We start from the raw sequence: 18334 nt of genomic DNA, 5'->3' as shown, positions 1-18334 counted from the left end.
TGCAAGAAATAATTGCAGGAGGTTTGATACAACAGCACACCGGGAGTCTTTCAGTACACTTGCAAGGTAATGAGATGGGGCTGGTGTTTCCTTCAGGTGCTGGGACCCTCTGCAAGAATAGTGGAGGTGGCAACCCTTTGCGCGTTTCTCCCTGGGGCGGAATCCTGCCAACTCCCTCATCAACTCCCTCTTCACATCCCCCCTCCCTTTTCTCCACCATATAGTCCTTCCCCTCAGTACATGACTCAGGGACTACTTCCTCCAGGTCTGCTCTTTGAAAAGGGTGGGCTGTGAACCCCAAGGGAAATTCAAGAGCTGGATTAAATAACTGTAGGAGAGGAGAGTAATTTAAGTTGCTGTGCATTTTTGATGGTGTAGATCTCTCTCCACAAGCAGCGAGTTCTTGATAATGATGTGGGTGAAGTCAATTAAAAGTACAATTCTGGGCCTGAACCAAAATAAATGTGTTTTCAGAGGTTTGAGCAGTAACTGTTATGACAGGGACTTTATCGGGCTTACGACTGACAGATCCAAGACTGACAAACGTACAGCCAAAACACTGTAAGTATGGGTGTTGTTTCGTTGCATTTGTTAACCTGTATATGAAAATAATCATTATTTAGACCAGACAGCCCTGGAGTCCCAGATATGGAACTGCGAGAAAAGAAGGCGCAGGGCCTACAAGGAAAAGCCGGGCTGGGTCCCTCCTCTGCCAGAGTCTGCCGCTTGGGCAGCTCATTAAGTGCGTGTCCTATTTCCTCATCGGCAAAGTCAGGGCACTCCGATCATCTTTAGGTATCTTTAGGTGCCAAGATTTCATTATCTATGATCGCCTTGACAGAACCCTTTTCTTGTTCCTCAGTTTGTTTGTTTACTTATTTATTTATTTATTTTCCACAGAAAGCAGGAAAATAACTTATTCCCAAAGAGGGCAGAAGTAAGAAATTCATCCTGAAAATATACTTTGGTGTAATTCATTCGGGATGGATCTCCCCCTGAATGCGCTCTCCTACTGGCCGCTGCACTGGAGTCTCGCTGTCACGAGACAGCCGTTAAACACTCCACCTTCCTGTGCTGTGAGCAGGCAGGAGCCCCCTTTGGATGCACAGGCTGCACGGAGACAGTGCGTGTTTCTCAGAAGAGCGGCACCTTCAGTCTCAGAAGAGCGCAGAAACTGTGCCATCAGCACGGTTTAGATTAAGGAGACACCCAGTTCACCAAGGTGTAAAACTGGTAACAGGAGAAAACACTGCTTTGTTGAATGAGGTATTCAACTGTGGTGTGAATGTTTAAGGCAGCTGATGGCCAAACCAGGCGAGTCAAGGAAGGTGGCCTGGGTCTAGAGGTGATTTTGCATCTCCACCTCTGTGGCTCAGGACCAGATGGCGGGTCTTCCTTCTCAAGGCCAGTGGTACTTGAGCAACCAGATTTTTCAACTGCGGTCCAAGGAGAGGATTGAATTGGGCCAGAACTGCAATCGGCCAAAAGAGACAGCAGCAAACTGAACAGGTCACCAGCGTGGTGATGGTAGCTACCCAGCTGGGACCTTTAGGAATGAACCCAGGCACCAGGAGGTGGGGGATGCTCCAGAACGTGCTCAGCAGGACCACAGGCACTGTGGGGCCGCTGTGCGCCTTGGCCGCAGCAGGGGCTGCCGGCCACTGCCCCACTGCTCACTTCGGTCCCACCTGGTCCTCAGTATATTTAAAATGAGTCATTTTTATCATTCTTATTTTGAAAGTGTCTAGGTATACTGAGGACATTTCACAAAGTATTCTTCTTCTCTTGAGTTAAAGTTATTGACATGACTTCAGTTTCCTTCAGTTATTTGATACACAATCAATCAAAAATGCAGAAAGATACTTACTGCCCTAAAAGAAGCAATTAGCCGCCAAGAAACAGCTGGAACTACAAGGAGCGTTGCGGCCTCTTGCTCACAAGTATGTGTTACTAATGCACCGTTTGGGTGAATCTTCTTTAACACTCAGAGAACTACCGCGATGGTCAAACCAAATGTTACAAATATGACGAAATCAGAATTTATAGGGGAATTTTAAAAATCTTTATATTTTATCTTTTCTTTACATGTATATATATATATGTTCTTAAATATATAGTAATATACAGAAATGAGTAAAAGTAGAATTGAAAAGGAACTGTGTTTCATTGCTAAAAATCTCTATTTTTATCAGAAAATAATCAAGCATACAGATGGCTAAAAAGACAAGGTCATTTCAGTGGCCTTTTCCTGTCAGGCACGTGGCGTTTCTCTCGCCGACATTACTGTACCGTACAGAGTGTCAGTGTCTCACCAGAGGGTGACGAGGTCCAGGTAATTTCATACCCACGGCTGGAGGTTGCACCGTCGCTCTTAAACCGCAGGTAGAGCTCGTTGTTGTGAGAGAAGATGGGGCTCGGCAGCAGCGTCCCACAGTAGGTGCCAAGTAAGGGCGAACTGCTCTCGCTTCCATTTCTTACCTTCAAAAACGAGTCATGCACTGTTATTCTCAAGTGTGCTATACTTGCTTCTTTAATCTAGTATTGTTATGCATTAGCGTACAAGGGGGGACCCCAAAAGTGGAATTTATAAAAAAAACTGTGTATTTATTCTCACATGTTTAAACCTCAGTCACCTTCAAAGCACCCTCCATTTGATGCCACACACCTATCGAGACACTTTATTCCACCGCTCAAAACCGTTTTCAATCTGTTCGATTTCGATGCCTGTCAGTGCTTCTGCCCTTTTTCTCATCTCTTTCACATCAACAAAACGTTTCCCTTTGAGGAATTTTTTTCATCAGGTGAAACAAAATAAAAGTCACTTGGGGCAAGATTGGGTGAATAGGGAGGCTGGGGCACAGGGGTCACACCATTTTTAGTCAGAAATTGCTGAACACTCAGCACAGTGTGAGCAGGAGCACTCATAAGTCAACCAATCGTGAAATGGGCAAGCGTGTTGGAAGAATCTCCCAAAAAGTTTCACTGAAGCCAAACGCAGCCTCTCACAACACCACCAGCTGGCACACGGATACCGATGGGCTCCTAGAACACTCTTCTAGCAGGGGAAGCCTGTACTACAAGAGGCCTGCCCTCCAGAAAGTGATACTGGCATTTTGGGGTCCCTCCTTGTATGAGATAGTGTGCAACGAGAAGGAATGTTTGTGTGGAAAGAGGAGACAACTCCATAAATTTATAAAATTTCTGACTATTAAAACATGCAGGGTAGAGCAAAAGTAGGTTTATAGTTGTGAGTATGCAAAACAGAGTTTATTCTTGTATTATTACTTATTAATTATTGTATTACGTTCTATATGAACTGTAAACCTACTTTTGCCCCACCCTGTATTTTAAAGACACATTCTGTAGCTGAACAGATTTTTTACTGGACTGCATGCAGTAGACAGACATAAAGACTGGAAATAAGTCGGCGTGTGTATCCCCACACACACACTGTGAACCCAGCCACACTGCCCTCACGCCTGGCTCCTGCTGTGCGTGCTCAGCCAGCCCGACTCCGAGGAGGACGCCAGGCGTGCGGGGGTGAGCCACCTCGACATGTCTGAATTATGGTTTTACTGATAGGTGTACTCAAATCTCGGAAGTTTCCCCATTGCCTTTATAATTTCATAGTTTAACATTTGGTCAACTGCTGATTGTCTTAAGTCATAGAGTTTCCTCAGAGGCACAGTGACTAATCTTGCTGGGTTGTGTTGATCTGCAGAGGTTCCTTCTAGGTCTGTGCAGTAGCCCATGGGAGAGAATAATGCCTTTCTGGTGCTTTTTGGAGTATTCTGCTAAGTGTTTAAACGAAGTGCCTTGCTGAGGACAGAGCAGCCAGTTATCTGCCAGGAGACGGAGGCGGTGCCATACCCAAGCATGCTGAAAGACCAGACTGGCCAGCACTATGCTCTTGGCTCTGGGTCTTGTTCCTTTTGACTGTCTTTTAGAAAGCTGATGTTCTGAGAGGAAGAGTGAGATATTAATTCCTAGTGAGCATGCTAATGACTTGTTGTAGCCATTTTTCTCTTCACGGGAACCATGAGAGTGGTAGACACCTCTGGGACATTAGAGGACTCTGGAAGGAGAGGAAAAAATTCTGAAGACAAATGCAAACCTCCACATGTGGTCTTGGGTTTGGCCTTCGTATGGTATTAATACAGGCGGAATCGTCAGTGAGAAATTTCCGTCCCTGCCGTAGTTGGCGTAGATGGAGTGCGGAGGCTTTGCTGGTACAGCTGCACTTGATAGGCCTATGTCTCACTTTCCTGTCTGCTTATTGGACGGAAAGTTTCAGACCCATCTCTACAGGGTGAGGAAGGGCAGCTGGGAGGAGAAGTTCTCACCCTTCAATGCCAGAGAGCTGGCCTTAACCCCAGCCAGTAACGGTCCACTCAGGCTTGAGGTGAGAGGGAGGCAGTTGTGGGGGAACTCAAAACGACAAGGTCATTCTGTCCTTTATCTGTACCCAACCCCTCCCCTTGTTTCTGCTTGGCACTTCACACAAATGCTTAGACTCTGTGGTGGGCGAGGTCCGCAGGTCTGAGTTCAACACCCCGGTGGACACGCCAACACTGTATTTCTCTCCTCACCTGTTCCCTGCTACTTCCGTCACCTCCAGTTCCCTACCACGGCAAGGACTGCCCGAGATGAAGGCCTGAGCTTGCTCCCTCACTTGTCACACAGTAGGTTATGAATATTCGTGAAAAAAGGACTAGATGACGATTATAGGGGAGAACTATCCAGGAAAATAAAACTCCAGAACAGGTGTAAAGAAGCAAACAAACTTTGGAAACTTTACCAAACACTCTCATGTACATGAAACAAAGAGAACTTGAGTAAGGTTAAGATTCAAACTCAATTCACAGAGGAATTCAGTATCCCCTGCGTATATAAATTTATTTCCTGAGAATAAATTCATTTGCCACAGAGTTTGCAAAGGACATCCAGGGGAGCCCTGGGATTTTTATGGGAAAACAGAGGCGCCAAGCTCCGCACACAGTCTGCGTCAGTCATAGGCTCATTCAGGACATCTCCCCACGAATAACAGCTTAACGGTCCTCCCACTCACACAACGTGGGTGAAGGGGCGCAGGAGGAATGCAGAGGGCTCTTCTGGTTTGCAGGGAGTCATGGGGGTGCAAGAGCCCGAGCAGCACGGCTCTGCTTGCTCCAGGCCCAGGAGGCTCCTCTCCCGCGGTGTCGGGGAAGCAGTGGAGGGTGGGTGGGAGGAGGGCGGCACAGGGCAAAGTGGACACTGTCCAGATAGAGCTCTCCAGTAGCGGTCGGGGGGGAAGGACAACACATCCCTCCTGCCCCTGCCAAACTCGTGGTCAAGGAGTCATTCTCCTTAGAGAACACTGAAGACCCCCCAACACTTACTGATGTCAGGGATGTTAGGCTAACAATTTAGTATTGTTTGGTTCTACTTTCATCTCCACACGAAGCACACTTCTTAACATCAGTGCCATGGTCCGCCCCCAAAGTAGCACTTAGACATTCCTCCGGTCCTTGGAGTCTGAACTCCCACATCAGCCACCCGGGAAGCCTTCTCTGTCCCCAAAGTGACAGTGTTAGTCCTTTGCACATTAAGTGGCAGTTGACTATTTCTTGTCTGTCCTTCCCACTGGACCGTGAGCCTCCTGGGAGCCCTGAATATATCTTGTTCCCTATTGGATTTCCTTCCAGTGCCTGGCCACAGACGATGTTGGTAAGTATTTATGGAATGAAATTATAATGAATACATTCATGAAATGAGTAAAGGATGTATTTTTAGTGGTAGCAGAGAAAAGGGTGAAAAACCTGAAGCGATCCATCATCTTTGATGTAATTAATTCACGTGAGAGCCACACGCATGTTACCTCCAAGAAATCGTGTCTGCACTCCCCGGAGTCCTCGATGCTGAAGGAGTGGAAGAAGAGGGAGATCGTGTGGTTCTGCGGGGCCGTGAGGGTCACTGCGCAGTCCATGTTGTTGCTGTAATTACCAGGCCACCCAGGGCTCTCCAGGTGGCCAAACGCCTTCTCGTAGTGTCTGTTACAATCTTTGAGAAAGCAATATTCACAATTAATGTATGTCTCCCAATATTCAGTGTTCTTTCCGTCTGACAGGAATAATTCGTAAATGATTAAATTTAAACGCTTTACCCTGGACTCTGCATTTGCCCTTGAGATCACCGAGCCCCCCGGAGGAGAGGTGGACAGCTCCGGTGCTGGTGTGGGGTGTCTCGTTAGCAGGGACACCCCGTGGGAGACGTGAAATAGGAGCTCTCGCCTCTGAGGGCGAATATTCTAGAAGTCTCTGTGCTTGTCCTGGTCACATTGAGGGGGAGTTGGCTGACATGTAGACTCTTTCAAGAGCAAAGTCTCTACATCCAAGATAGTCTGAGGATTTCCCTTTAAAACCTTCAATGAATTATATGTTTTGATAGAAACAGCAAGTTGCTGTTTTTTTACCATTTTTTTGATAAAAATACCCAGAGTGTTTGTATTTGTTTGTTTTAATCAAAGGAAGTGTTAGTTTCAGTCAGTCTTGAAATGAACATGAAATAAAGTGTTCTTGGGAAATAAACTTCTCAGTTTTAGTCATCAGGTAACCCATTCAAAAATTCTTGATTTTGACAAAATAATTTCCTAAGATACAGTGATTTCTATATATGTTCAATTGGATAGTTAATAAAATAACTGGTATAACTTAAAACTCTGCAACAATATAAACTTTGAAGAATATGCTGGTATACTAAACATTTTAAATATTATTATATTCACTTTACCTACTGGGAAACCAGCTTTAGTAATTTGCCTAACCAGGCCTGGTTTCCACCGGGGGATCTTAGCTCGTATGAGACTGGTTCACGTTAACAAGCCCTGAGGTGCCTACAGGAGCCCACTGTGGCAGTAATTGTAATGACAGCAGATTTTCTGCACAGAACATAAAGTTCCAGGCTCACCTGCAATCTGGTAGGTAAAACCCACTCTAGAGTTTTCATTGAAAACCTCGAATTTGAAAATGACAACTGCAATGCTCGTAGAGGAATAAAATGTTGGTACAGTCGAAGCATTTCTGCCACAGAAGTGAATTCTTGGATGTCCATTACTCTGAAATGAAATGGAAGGCAAATCACATTAGATTTTGCTTCAAAAGAGAATAGGCCATAGGAGATATTAAATACATATAAAATGTGCTTAGATTTTCAGCCATGGACCTAGTTATAGTATTTGAAGCATTCAGCAATAAGACTGACATGGGCCTTGGAATCCACAACTATCTCACATTCTTTAAGGGACAGAAAGTGGGAGGTCAAGTTTATACTGAAAGCACCAGACAGATACTTGCCTCCTGCAAATGAGATCCTTCTTCTCTCCGCACAGCCAAGGTCTGTGCCCTTGCTCTGAGCACATCGCTGTCTGAGCTCACTACAGTTCTCCTATGGGGTTTTTCCATAGACCAGAACTCCATAGAACTAACCCAGCCCTGCTTCTTAGCCCTGCTACCCTTTAGCAAATCTAACCAGAGACTTTGGTACCTCTATGAACCCCAGTGGCTACTGGCGCCTGTAATGAGGTCCCTGTTTTCCCTTTGTAACTCCTGGGCAGCCCTCATCACTTCCCAAGAGGATAAGATAAATGCAGTCTAACACCTATCAGTCCTTGCAAAAAAACAACTTGACTTCAAGTCAGAACATCTGCCACCTCTCACATAGGTATGTTCCTCACACCTGTAGTCCCTGGGCATCTCCTGGAAGGCCCACTCCCCAGTCCTGCTTGCTACAAACTCCGGTTACTGATCTGTGCTTCTCCTCCACCCTGTCCCTTGCCGTTGGTCTTTTCCTAACCTTGCCTATTGTATCCTCTGAACTTTAACTGCACTGTTAACCACTCCTATATACATCCTTAGATCTCTCCACTTGTGGCCTTGAGTAAAACCTGGGTCTCCAGCAGCCTCCTGGTAGAGGCCTTTCTTTCCCCCACTCTAGTTCACTGAGTAGGAATGGGCGGGGATGAGGGTGGAGGACAGGGATTTCCAGGCAGCCCACTGCAGCGTATGTCCTTGCCTCAAAGCTAATTCTCCTTTGAGGGTCTCTACATCCAGCTGAAGGTATTCCCTTCTCATCATTCTCATGTACCTTTTTTCTGGTTACTCCCCTTCCTTAATTAAAGACTTGTGGTTTTGCAGCTCAGTCATTTTACGAATGCTTGGAGGTTTCAGTGTTCTTACAGAAAACCCACTGACCATCCTAATTTGCATTCCTTAATACCAGTGACCTTAATCTCTACTCTCTGTGGTTACCCACCCCAATGCCAGCTATCCAGTCTGTTCTTTTTATTACCTGTAATGCCTCTACCATATCATTCTTGCGTGATCTTCCAGCTATACCTTCTCTTTCTACTCTTGGGTACCTTGAGATTTCCAGTCTCTCTTATCAACCGATTTCTTATCTTTTCTCCCTCCCCACTCAGGTTGAACCCTTTTGTTCTTTCCTTCATTCAGTTAAAGGACATTATTCATTCATGGCAGATACTGGGTGTTATTTGAGGTCACACTAGATGTCACTATGATACAGGGCTGTCTGGGTCGTGTAAGTAGCATGTCTGAACCCAGAGGGTGGTCTGCCCTGATCCACATTGGGACATTTGGATTCGTGAAGCAAAGGGAAATTGAAAGAGCTTTAACCAGAGGATTTTCCTCCATTTTGCTCTATTCTTTCCAGGAAGAGGACCACTGGGTACACAGACAGTGTTCCGGAAACCAATGGGATGATGATAACCTAGCATCTTGACCACGTGGGGACACAGGATGTACTTCAGCATCTCTGCTTCATAATAACTCAGCCAATCCAGCATCTACACAGCAGCCAGTACTTCTCAAACCTCTCTCCATGTTGGAGTCAATCCAAATGAATTTCTCCACCTCCACCAGGATATGTGGGCAGCACAGGGGAGCCCATATTTAGAATGAGGAGAACTTGAAAACTCAGAAAGAGACAGACTGGACCCTCTACTGTTGCCAGCCAGTTCACGAGGGGTTGAACATGACGCTCCTAACGTGAACTGGGCGGATGAACTGATCTCGAACTGCAGTGAGACAGTCCAGGCCCTCCCGGATGCTCTCCAAGCGTCCGCCCTCCGTTCATGGCTCCTTGCTTTACGCATGTCCCCTGGACAGTCTCATTTCTGTCTTTTTAACCCCTGGCTCATACGGTGCTGACAGTCACATCTCTGGCCTGCTACCTCTATCACACTTCCTCCTGTCCAACCGTCCCCTCAATGTCCTGTCCCGTGGGCAATTTGGAGTCATCTTTCTTTTTTAAGCTGAACAACTTTTTTCTCTTTTTGCATCACCATAAATGCAGTCCCACCAGACCAGGGCCCTCTGACCTCTTAATTGATTTCCCTGTTTTCTGCACTGACCCCTTCAGTTAACCCTATGCACAGATTCCACTGACTATAGACACATTTCTCCCAGCATAGCCCACGGAGAACCAGCATCAGAACAGCAGAGATGCCCATCAAAAGTTCAGAGCGATGGGGCTGTGTGGGGCAGTCAGTCTCTCAGGGAGATGCCCAGTGGCATGCATTCGTAGCAAGACACCCAGATGTTTCTTACGCACGAGAAAGCATAAGAGCTCCTGACCAAAAGTCCAAGTCCAGATTTCTTAACACCTAAACAGAAGGTTCCTGCATAGCTAAAAAACACATTACGCTAGAAGCAACTTTGACAACTTATTTCATTATATCCTCATTATTTCAAGTGTTTTGCAAGTACTGGTAAAAAGGTCACCAAGGTGATGGTCATTCAAACTATAATTATTACCTCCCGTGCGTCCTGAAACTCTAGGTAGTTCTGGTGGCAGTTCTGTGAGGGCAGCTGCAATGCCCACACAGCTATCTCCACCTGCTGGTGTGCAGGGGCCTCGAAGACCCAGGTGCAGGTGGAGACAGGGACGTCTGGGTTGGAGGAATTGGGGGATGAAATATTCTGTGGGGTCCAAGTTGCATTGTATGTTCCACCGCAAGTCACTGAGATGAGAAAAAAAGAACAATTTTCAAGATGACTTTTACTCATGTCTCATACATAAAATATTTAAAATTCTGCCTTCCCTATGCTTCTAGCACAAAGGAGCTATATTTACAGTGCTCTGTGAAGAACTTAGAATATATATTTTTGACTAAGGTCTGTACTAAATTTGTATCATGAATTAAACACAGAGTAACTAACATGGTGTTTAGTAACTGACATGGAATTTAGATGATAATGAACATGGAGTTTAGTAATGAACATTGAGTTTACATATAAGCATGACATTATTTTTAGTTCATAAAACACACACATTTCATAATATACTAAAATGTCTCAGTTTACTCACTGTTGATGAAGGTATATGTAGCACTAAATCCTTCCCTTTCTACAGTTACGTCGCTGACAAATTGAACTGTCAGGAAGTTACCAGAAGAGACAAAGGGAGCAGGCACAGTGGAACCACAAAATGTTCCAGCCAACTTGGCATTTTCACTGTCCCCATCATATAACTGAAAGGAAAAGGGTTCGTTAGTTTTCCACTATTCACAAAGGTCGCAGGTTTTACACCAAAATGGATGTGAAGTCCTAATAGCTTATGATTGAGGATCTTACATTGATGTTCTTAGAGCTAGATTTCACAAAATAGCTATTTAATCGATTATAATAGAATGAATTTCAGTAAAACCCTGGTATGATGTCTAGCATTGTTTTCTGATTGTGAAAGTAATGTATGATTGTAAAGATAACGTGTCACGACAGCTGGCAATCCCAGCACTATCCTCACACCAGCTCTCACTACTCTGCTGGTCGAGCCCTTCCTGGGTTCTCACCGCAGCCTCCCCACGGAGTGCCCTGCTTCCACTCTTGTCCCTCCTTAGCCTGCCCTCAATGCATCAGCCAGAGGATACGGTTCACGTGTAAGTCGGGCCAGGTCACCACTCTGCTAAGAACCCACCTCACTTGCCGTCCACTAAACACAAAAGCTAGACCACTCAAGTATTGAGCCTGAAGGCCTAATAGAGTCTGCTCTTGGCTCCACCCCTGAACTTCCAATCGCCATCTTACTTTCCCCACTTGGTTTTCTCTGCTCCTTGAGCAGATCGGGCACACAGCTGCTTCGCAGCTGTTGTGTTTGTGGTTCCCTTTGCCTGGACCGCTCTTCTCCTACATCACCATATGGTCTGCGCCCCTTTCCTTCAGGTCTTTACCCCCACAGCACTGACATAGCAGGCCTTCCCTGGCCACCCTATTCAAAACGGAAACTTCGCTATCATTCTCTCTTCGGCCCTGCTTCACGGTTTCTTCAGCACGTGCATTACCTCCACATGCTGTTTGCATCACATGTGTTATTGTCTTCCATTCTGCAGGAAACACAAGTTCCACGAGAGCACAGACTGCTGTTGGTTCTGTGCTTTGCTGGCCCTGTTTTTAAGAGTGTCTGGCACAGAAGAGACACCCAATAAATAGCTGATAAATCAATAAGTGCTTTGATTCTTGTCTCCCAATATCCACCCCCTGCAACCCTGTTCTGTCCCAGTCTTCTTTACACTAGTAAACAGTTCCAGCCTAAAATTTCAGTCATTCCTGATTCCTGTCTCTTTTCCCCTACCCACCATCTACCCCACTCTACCTTCAAAACCTATCCCAGAGGGCTCCTTCTCCACTGCTACCATCGTCCTTCACCTTTATTCTCGTAACACCTTCCTGGCAGATGTGTTTCCACGGAGCAGCCATAGTATTCTCCTCCACCAAGCTGTTTGAGTGTTGGCACACTTAAGTCAGATCATGTTCCCACTCAGCCTAAAATGCTGCAGTGTACTCCCATTGCACTTAATGGAAAACCCAAACTGCTTATGGGGGTTTGCAAGCCCCTGCCTGGTCTGGCTCAGGCCTGCTCTCAGCCCCTTCCCTCTCCTCTGCTTCCTGTAGCTCCTCCACCCCAGGGCAAGTCACTGTTAAGCCCCAGGCCTCTCTACACTGGCTGCTCTTTTGCCAGAACCTTTTCTCCTCAGCTCTTGGAGGACAGGCTGCATTCACGGGATCTCAGCTCAAATGTCACTTCTTGAGAGAGGCCAGCGCTCTCCAATGTGGCCCTTCCCCAATGCCTTCCTGTGCTATGTTCTTAGTATAATCAAAACGTATCTTACTTGTGGTTTATTTACTTTTTCTGGCCTCTCTCCCTACAAGATTGTAAATGCCACAGAAGGGAAGGCTGATCATTCACTGTGGTATCACCAGCACCCAGAGCAAGTCCCAGCCATGAGAGCCTTGGACAAATGCCTGTTGAAACAGTGGGTACTTGGACTTCCGTCAGTTACTAGAAAACAACGTTTTCTCCAGTTGAGTAATATTCATAGTGTTTCTAAAATCAGTATGTGTGGAGATCAAAATATTGGATTTCTAAAAGAACTGTGGTATGTTATAAACTTCAGGATAACCATGGCCACTGACATTATTTTGAAATGTATTTTAAAATGCTAGGAATATACAAAATAGAAATGGTTAAAGAGTAGTTTCGTAATAAACAGAAGAAAAAACTTACCACCAGATGGCACTGTCTCACCTGCTTAAACACAATCTCAGTAAATGTAGGACTGGAGATTTAACAGTTGTCTATCCCCTCATTCTATGAGTAATTTGGCCAGTTTTAGCTAATGTACTTTTTCTGGCAAGTGCGTTAAACTTTTATTTTAAACATTGCTGCCTTTATCAGCACATTAGTATTAGCGAGCATTTTTATTCTATGTACTGTCTGTAGGTCCTATGCATACCAGGGTGTATAAGGCACTTTCCATACATTCAAGACACTAATTTGACACTCACAAATTAGTGGGAGAGAGAGAGCCACAAATTACATGTACGTGTGTATCTGTGTATGTATGATTTATATATAAAATAAAGAAAAATAAGTGCTACAATAAAAGAATTAAGTGTAACAGGGGAACCCAGATGATGGAGTCCAAAAGACCTCGCTGTTGTTTAAATGTTAAGTGCAGACCTTCCAGCCCTACAGAAGAGGAAGCATGTCCCAACCAGATGGACTGTGAAGCGGAAGGAAGGCCACAGAAGTAACAGAGGCACAGCACGTCTCCGCTGCTCGCCACCTTCCGGTGTGCCTGGAGACTGGCTGCAAGGGAGGACAGACTCGGGACTGGGGAAGTACAGTGGGACAAGAACCGAGTTCCATGTTCCATTCAAAGGGGTTTGCACCTTCTGCTGTAGAAGTTATAAGATCTGGTTTGGGTTTTGAATAAATAGCTGGTAAAAGTGATAGAAGGGAATTGCAGAATGCCCAGCCTCAAGCTGGTATTTGCATTAGTTCATTCGCTGCCATAAGATTTCTCTTTATTGAGTTGAAATAGACAGGTTGTAGCCTCCAGACAATTGACATGGGCTCTTGAGTTCCTTTCAGCTGACGCCGAGATCTTCTCCATCTGCTCTCCCATCCCCCTGACACGACTAAATCTCCACTGTGGACTCCGGCAGGGCAGCTCCAGACTGTGCAACGGCAGGAGCACTGTACAGTGCTGGAGACGGGAGTCATGTGGACTGGGATGCAAACGGTGCCCCAGGAGCTGCGCGCTCACTCACTGCGACTTACTGCACTGTGGCCGCATATGTTACGTGGCATGGCTGCTTCAGACCAGGAGCTTAAATTATGTCCTCAGTCTTGTGGATGTAGATAAGTTTTGGGAAGAACTTTGTGTTTGCTCAGCTCTTAAAACTCTGATAGTGGAGCATATTAGAATCTACTTAAGACCCTGAAGGAACTGTACAAATAATTTAGGAGAAGACAGCTTCTGACTACAACTACTACCTGATCCTGCATTTAGTCAACCATTAATCTGAGCAATAAAAGAAGGTGGGGAAGGAAATGTTTGAATTTTAATTTCTATGAACTTTTAAGGCAAAAGGGCAATAGACTTTTGACACTGGACTTCAGTTCTTTCTGATTTAGCTTCATTTCAGATATTAATTTTGGGAGGGACTTTAATCTTTTAATATTTTCATAGAAATTTGATAACAGGAAGATCTTTATGTTCTTATTTGAAGCATCTCTACATTACATCTAAGAGTATATTCACAAATTCTTTTACTTTATTCAGGAGCCTATGTAAGAGTCTGCTTGACAACATGGCTAGACATAATTGGGGACAGGAGAGAAGAACACAGTGATTTGTCAGGTTTAGGGCTGAACTCCGATCTATTTCAGAACCTTCTGGGGACAATGTTATACTGGTCCCAGTGGTCTCAGGAATGATTAGAAGCAATGATTAGAATCAGCTGTATAAGGCTGAGAGTGATTAGAAGGGAGCGGGAAGGGACAATGGGGGAAAAGGGTGAAGGGTTTACAGGAACAATTATAAAGGACACATGGACAAAAACAAGGGGGGGGTGGGGAAGGCTGGGAGGTGGGAGGGGTTGGGCCAAAAGGCAGAAAACTGTACTTGAACAGCAATAAAAAAACAATTAGCTGTATAATGTAGAAGTTTTAAAACTATTATTATTATTATTATTATTAATTTTATCTCAATATTCTTTTGCAGTACTTAGAATAGTGTCTGGAACAAAATGAGTGCTCCAATAAACATTTACCAAATGAATGAATGAGTGAATGAACGAACACTGGGTACTGCCTCGTAAGGAAAGACACCTGAGGCCTCGATAGACAGGGGATCCGTCTCCTCCCCAGATGGACACCCCTCTCCAGGGACTGATCCAAAACCGCATGATTAAGCCCAGTGGGTTAAGGTAGATGCTCTCAGTGGGGAGACTATTGTCCCCTGGGGAGTGTTTTGCAAAACTGCGGTGATTGGGGGTCATCACAATAATTTGGTGCTATAACTGACATTTAATATTCAGCAGCCAGATGGCAGAATCCCATCAGTAATTCACAAAAAAGTTGTGCAAAGTGAAGATTTATTCCGTGTCCCACATAACTGAATGTTCTGCCAGACATTTATGTATAAAAAACTGTTTTATAACTATTTGATCTCAGAACCTAAATTAATTCAATATATAAACACAAAAATATTTTTGCATACCTTTAATATTCACCAAATTTCCAAGAATCCAACAGCTGTGTAAGTTGAAGAAAAAGTACTCTTTATTTTCTTTAGAACTATTTTTAGTTTTTCCACCATTTTAGAAATTCATATTGCAGAAGGTGATGCTGCCGTATAAATACTAGTTTAAATTTATGCTTTTACATTTGTCATGATTCCACATAGAAGAAGAATCCAACCATTTATCATCTGATAGTGCGGTTGTGTCAGAGAATTGATATATTGAAATCTGCACTATTTAATATACTATTTTTTTTATTTCTCCTTTTCATTGCTATTAGTACCTTACACTGATTTTTTAAAACTGTGTATATGGGTAGGCTATAGCATAGATGACTTTCACTTTCTATGGTCAAAAAGTTTTACAAAATATTGGTGGAAATGTTAGGAAGAAGCCATCTCTTTTCCGCTAGTTGCGTATTTCCTGGCACAGACACACCAGCTGGGGTCCCAGGTATGAGCCCTGCCTGCCGTTTCATTCACTGCTCCTCACGGATGGGTACATTGGTATCAGGAAGCTGGGCTGAGCTGACAGCCGCTCCATCCTTCCTTCCCTATGGTAACCAGCCTTCCACTGGAAGCATGCTTTTGTGATGTTCCTCCAAAGCCTGGCTCAGCATCTAGGAAGCCTCTCCTGACCCCAAAATGATATCCATCATTCTCTCTTCCATTCTACTTCTCTACATTTTTCATATTTATCATTTCACCATGTTGCATAATAATTTCTGTGCTTCCATGTCTGCTCTTGTCACTCTACAGCTCATTGAGGAACTGTGTTTCTACCTTTCCACATCTCTAGTGCAGGCGGCAATGCTCTGCACTTAATGATGCGACATGACTCTCCATGGAATGGACGTGATGTTGATTTCAACAGCAACAACTCAGTGAAACACAATTCTCTATGTTAATGACTTTCCAAGTCAACCCTTTTAAAAACAATAGAGATATAATTATGAATGAATAATGGAATTGGCCAGTTTTCACTTGTATATCTACCTACAGAATTGAATTAAAACAGCTTTTCTAAAAACTGATTTGATTATAATATCTAAGAACCAATCTAAAAGGAATCAAATGTCCCATTTATCACAGACACTGTCTTCAGTAAAGACACCCCAGGCGTCCCCTTCCAAGACTGTTCTTTGATCTGCATTTAGTGCTGAAAAAGTTGCCAAGTGAGGAACACTGCTGTTCCAAGAAGGAAAATAAGAGTAGATCTGAACAGAACTTCTTTAAAAAAAAAAAAAAATTACATCTCAAAGCTAGAAAACAACTCATTGTTTTCAACATTGCTGTTTCTGTCCTGAAAGTACTAGTTGTTTTAATGACATCATCAGGTCACAATCCTCTATATAGAAATGAATCTTGAGAATAAAACTTGCCAATCTTCCTAGAAGGACCAAACCCCAAACACCCTATAGGAATTTATATTTAAGATAATGTATATGTAAATCAATTATTTTTACTATTTTAAGAAAAGGAGACTGTATAGCTTCGTGCCCATCTGTAATTTCACAAAGAGAAACACAAAGAAATTAATTTGTTTCTAAATCATGTTAGGCACAGAGCCGAACAACCTAGCATACATTATCTTTATCTGCAGAATAACCTTGCAACATAGGTATGGTTCTGTGATTTTTCTGCTTGTTTTTTAATAGATGCAGTGATAAAATCGGGGAGACAAAACTGGGTCTGAGTCTGTATTATTTGTCTCTAATACTATCTCCATAAAAACCAAGGGAACTTCTGCACCATTTTGAATATGAACTTCACTGCTGCCCCCAGCCATTCTGGTCTCCCTTCCTCAGGAAGGAAGAATTCAACCTGAACTGACACATCTTGTTATCGCTGGTTTTTCAGGAACTCCCTCTGAGCCTGCTGCTGTGCCAGTACTTTATTTAAATGCTTGTCACCCAGTCTAATGAGTTTTTCCTTCATCTTAACCTTTCTTGGCCTCTAATTTACAATTCAAAAATATTGCCTACCCATCCTTGGTAAATGACTCTCAACTCAACTTCAGTGATACTACACTATTCCTGGCTGTTTTGTTGTTGTTTGTTTGTTTTTTATTTTTCAAGGACTCGTGTTTCTTGCCTTTTGTTCTCCAGCTGCCTCACTATGAACCTTTCTTGGGGTTGAGTAGGGGCCTGGCTTTTTGGTCCCAGGGTCAGCCCCCTAAAAGAAGTCACCGGTTCCCCTGATTTCTGAAGTGCTCTTTTGCTGTCTCTTCTCTGGTCTGTTTTCTTGCTGGGCCTTGGTCCACCCTCTGCCCACAGCAATGCAATGGGTCTGCCTTGTTCTGAGCCAACCTGCTCCAGTCCCTTAAAAAGCACAGTCTCTTGCCAACAACAAGGACTTCCTTCCGCTCTCCCAGTGAAAATAGGAGACCGTGTGTAGAGTCATACCTAACAACAGGAGACATGTGTAGCACCATACCTAACAACAGGAGACGCCCTGTAGCGCTCCACTTTGTGTCCCACCTATGACTTTTCCTTCCCTGTTTAAAAAAAAACAATTTCTTTAAACTTTAACATGACTTTTAATGTAAAAGTTTCTCCTGCACCAGGCTTGTCATCTGTACCATCTCTGCACCCCCCCTGACATAACGGTGACGCTATGGGGTGCTAACCCCAGACTCTCCCTGTGATCATTCACCCTGGATCCTGATCCCAGATTAGATGGCTTAAATTCTGCCCTCAACATACCGCTCACTGGAAAACCTCCAATCACTCCCTACATTTAACTGCTTAAAGTCTAAATTCATTCATTTGACTTTCAGGATCCTTCATAACCTGAGTATTCCTCCACTTACATGATCCTGTTTCTTGCTACTCTTTAGCAATATTCTGCTCTAACAAAGCCAGCCTCATCACTCTTTTGAGAGCATACACATTCCAATTTCTATGCCTTCTCTCCTGACTCAAATAAGGTTATCCCTCACTCTGTAAAGTCTGTCGTGTTCTCACTAGATATCATGAACTTTCCAACCTTTTAAATTTGCACATTGCTTCAATCCTGAATGCAATGCATTAGTTAGCACTAAATATTGACTATTCTGATTGCTTATTATTGATTTGCTTGGCCATCCCTTAATTTGGTAAACAGATTTAACCTCCTCATGGTCAGAAATATTGCCTTACTTGTTCTCCCTGCCCCAAAGAACACAGTAGTATATATTGATTGACACAATTTAGAAATTTTAATTTAACTTTGTATAGCTTGATAATATATAATACTTTAATATTGAAGTCA

General features: G+C 43.9%; 1 protein-coding gene and 1 pseudogene across 1 annotated transcript in view; both read right to left on the bottom strand.

Annotated features, from left to right (window-relative positions):
• Positions 1-18334, bottom strand: part of CUBN (cubilin) — a 263178-nt gene that overhangs the window by 4015 nt on the left and 240829 nt on the right. The window contains exons 61-65 of the mRNA XM_053665793.1: positions 10363-10525; positions 9810-10015; positions 6946-7093; positions 5858-6039; positions 2313-2478 (exon numbers count right to left, since the gene is read on the bottom strand). Of these exons, the coding sequence (XP_053521768.1) occupies positions 2313-2478; positions 5858-6039; positions 6946-7093; positions 9810-10015; positions 10363-10525 (865 nt within the window). The remainder of the gene's footprint in view (positions 1-2312; positions 2479-5857; positions 6040-6945; positions 7094-9809; positions 10016-10362; positions 10526-18334) is intronic.
• Positions 7-2281, bottom strand: LOC119061234 (V-type proton ATPase subunit e 1-like; annotated as a pseudogene).

Source organism: Artibeus jamaicensis, unplaced genomic scaffold, assembly GCF_021234435.1.
Source record: "Artibeus jamaicensis isolate MK-2021 breed Jamaican fruit bat unplaced genomic scaffold, CSHL_Jam_final contig_426, whole genome shotgun sequence".
Taxonomy (NCBI): Eukaryota; Metazoa; Chordata; class Mammalia; order Chiroptera; family Phyllostomidae; genus Artibeus; species Artibeus jamaicensis.
The sequence above is the reverse complement of the archived record's forward strand: the minus strand, read 5'-3'. Positions and strand labels throughout refer to the sequence as shown.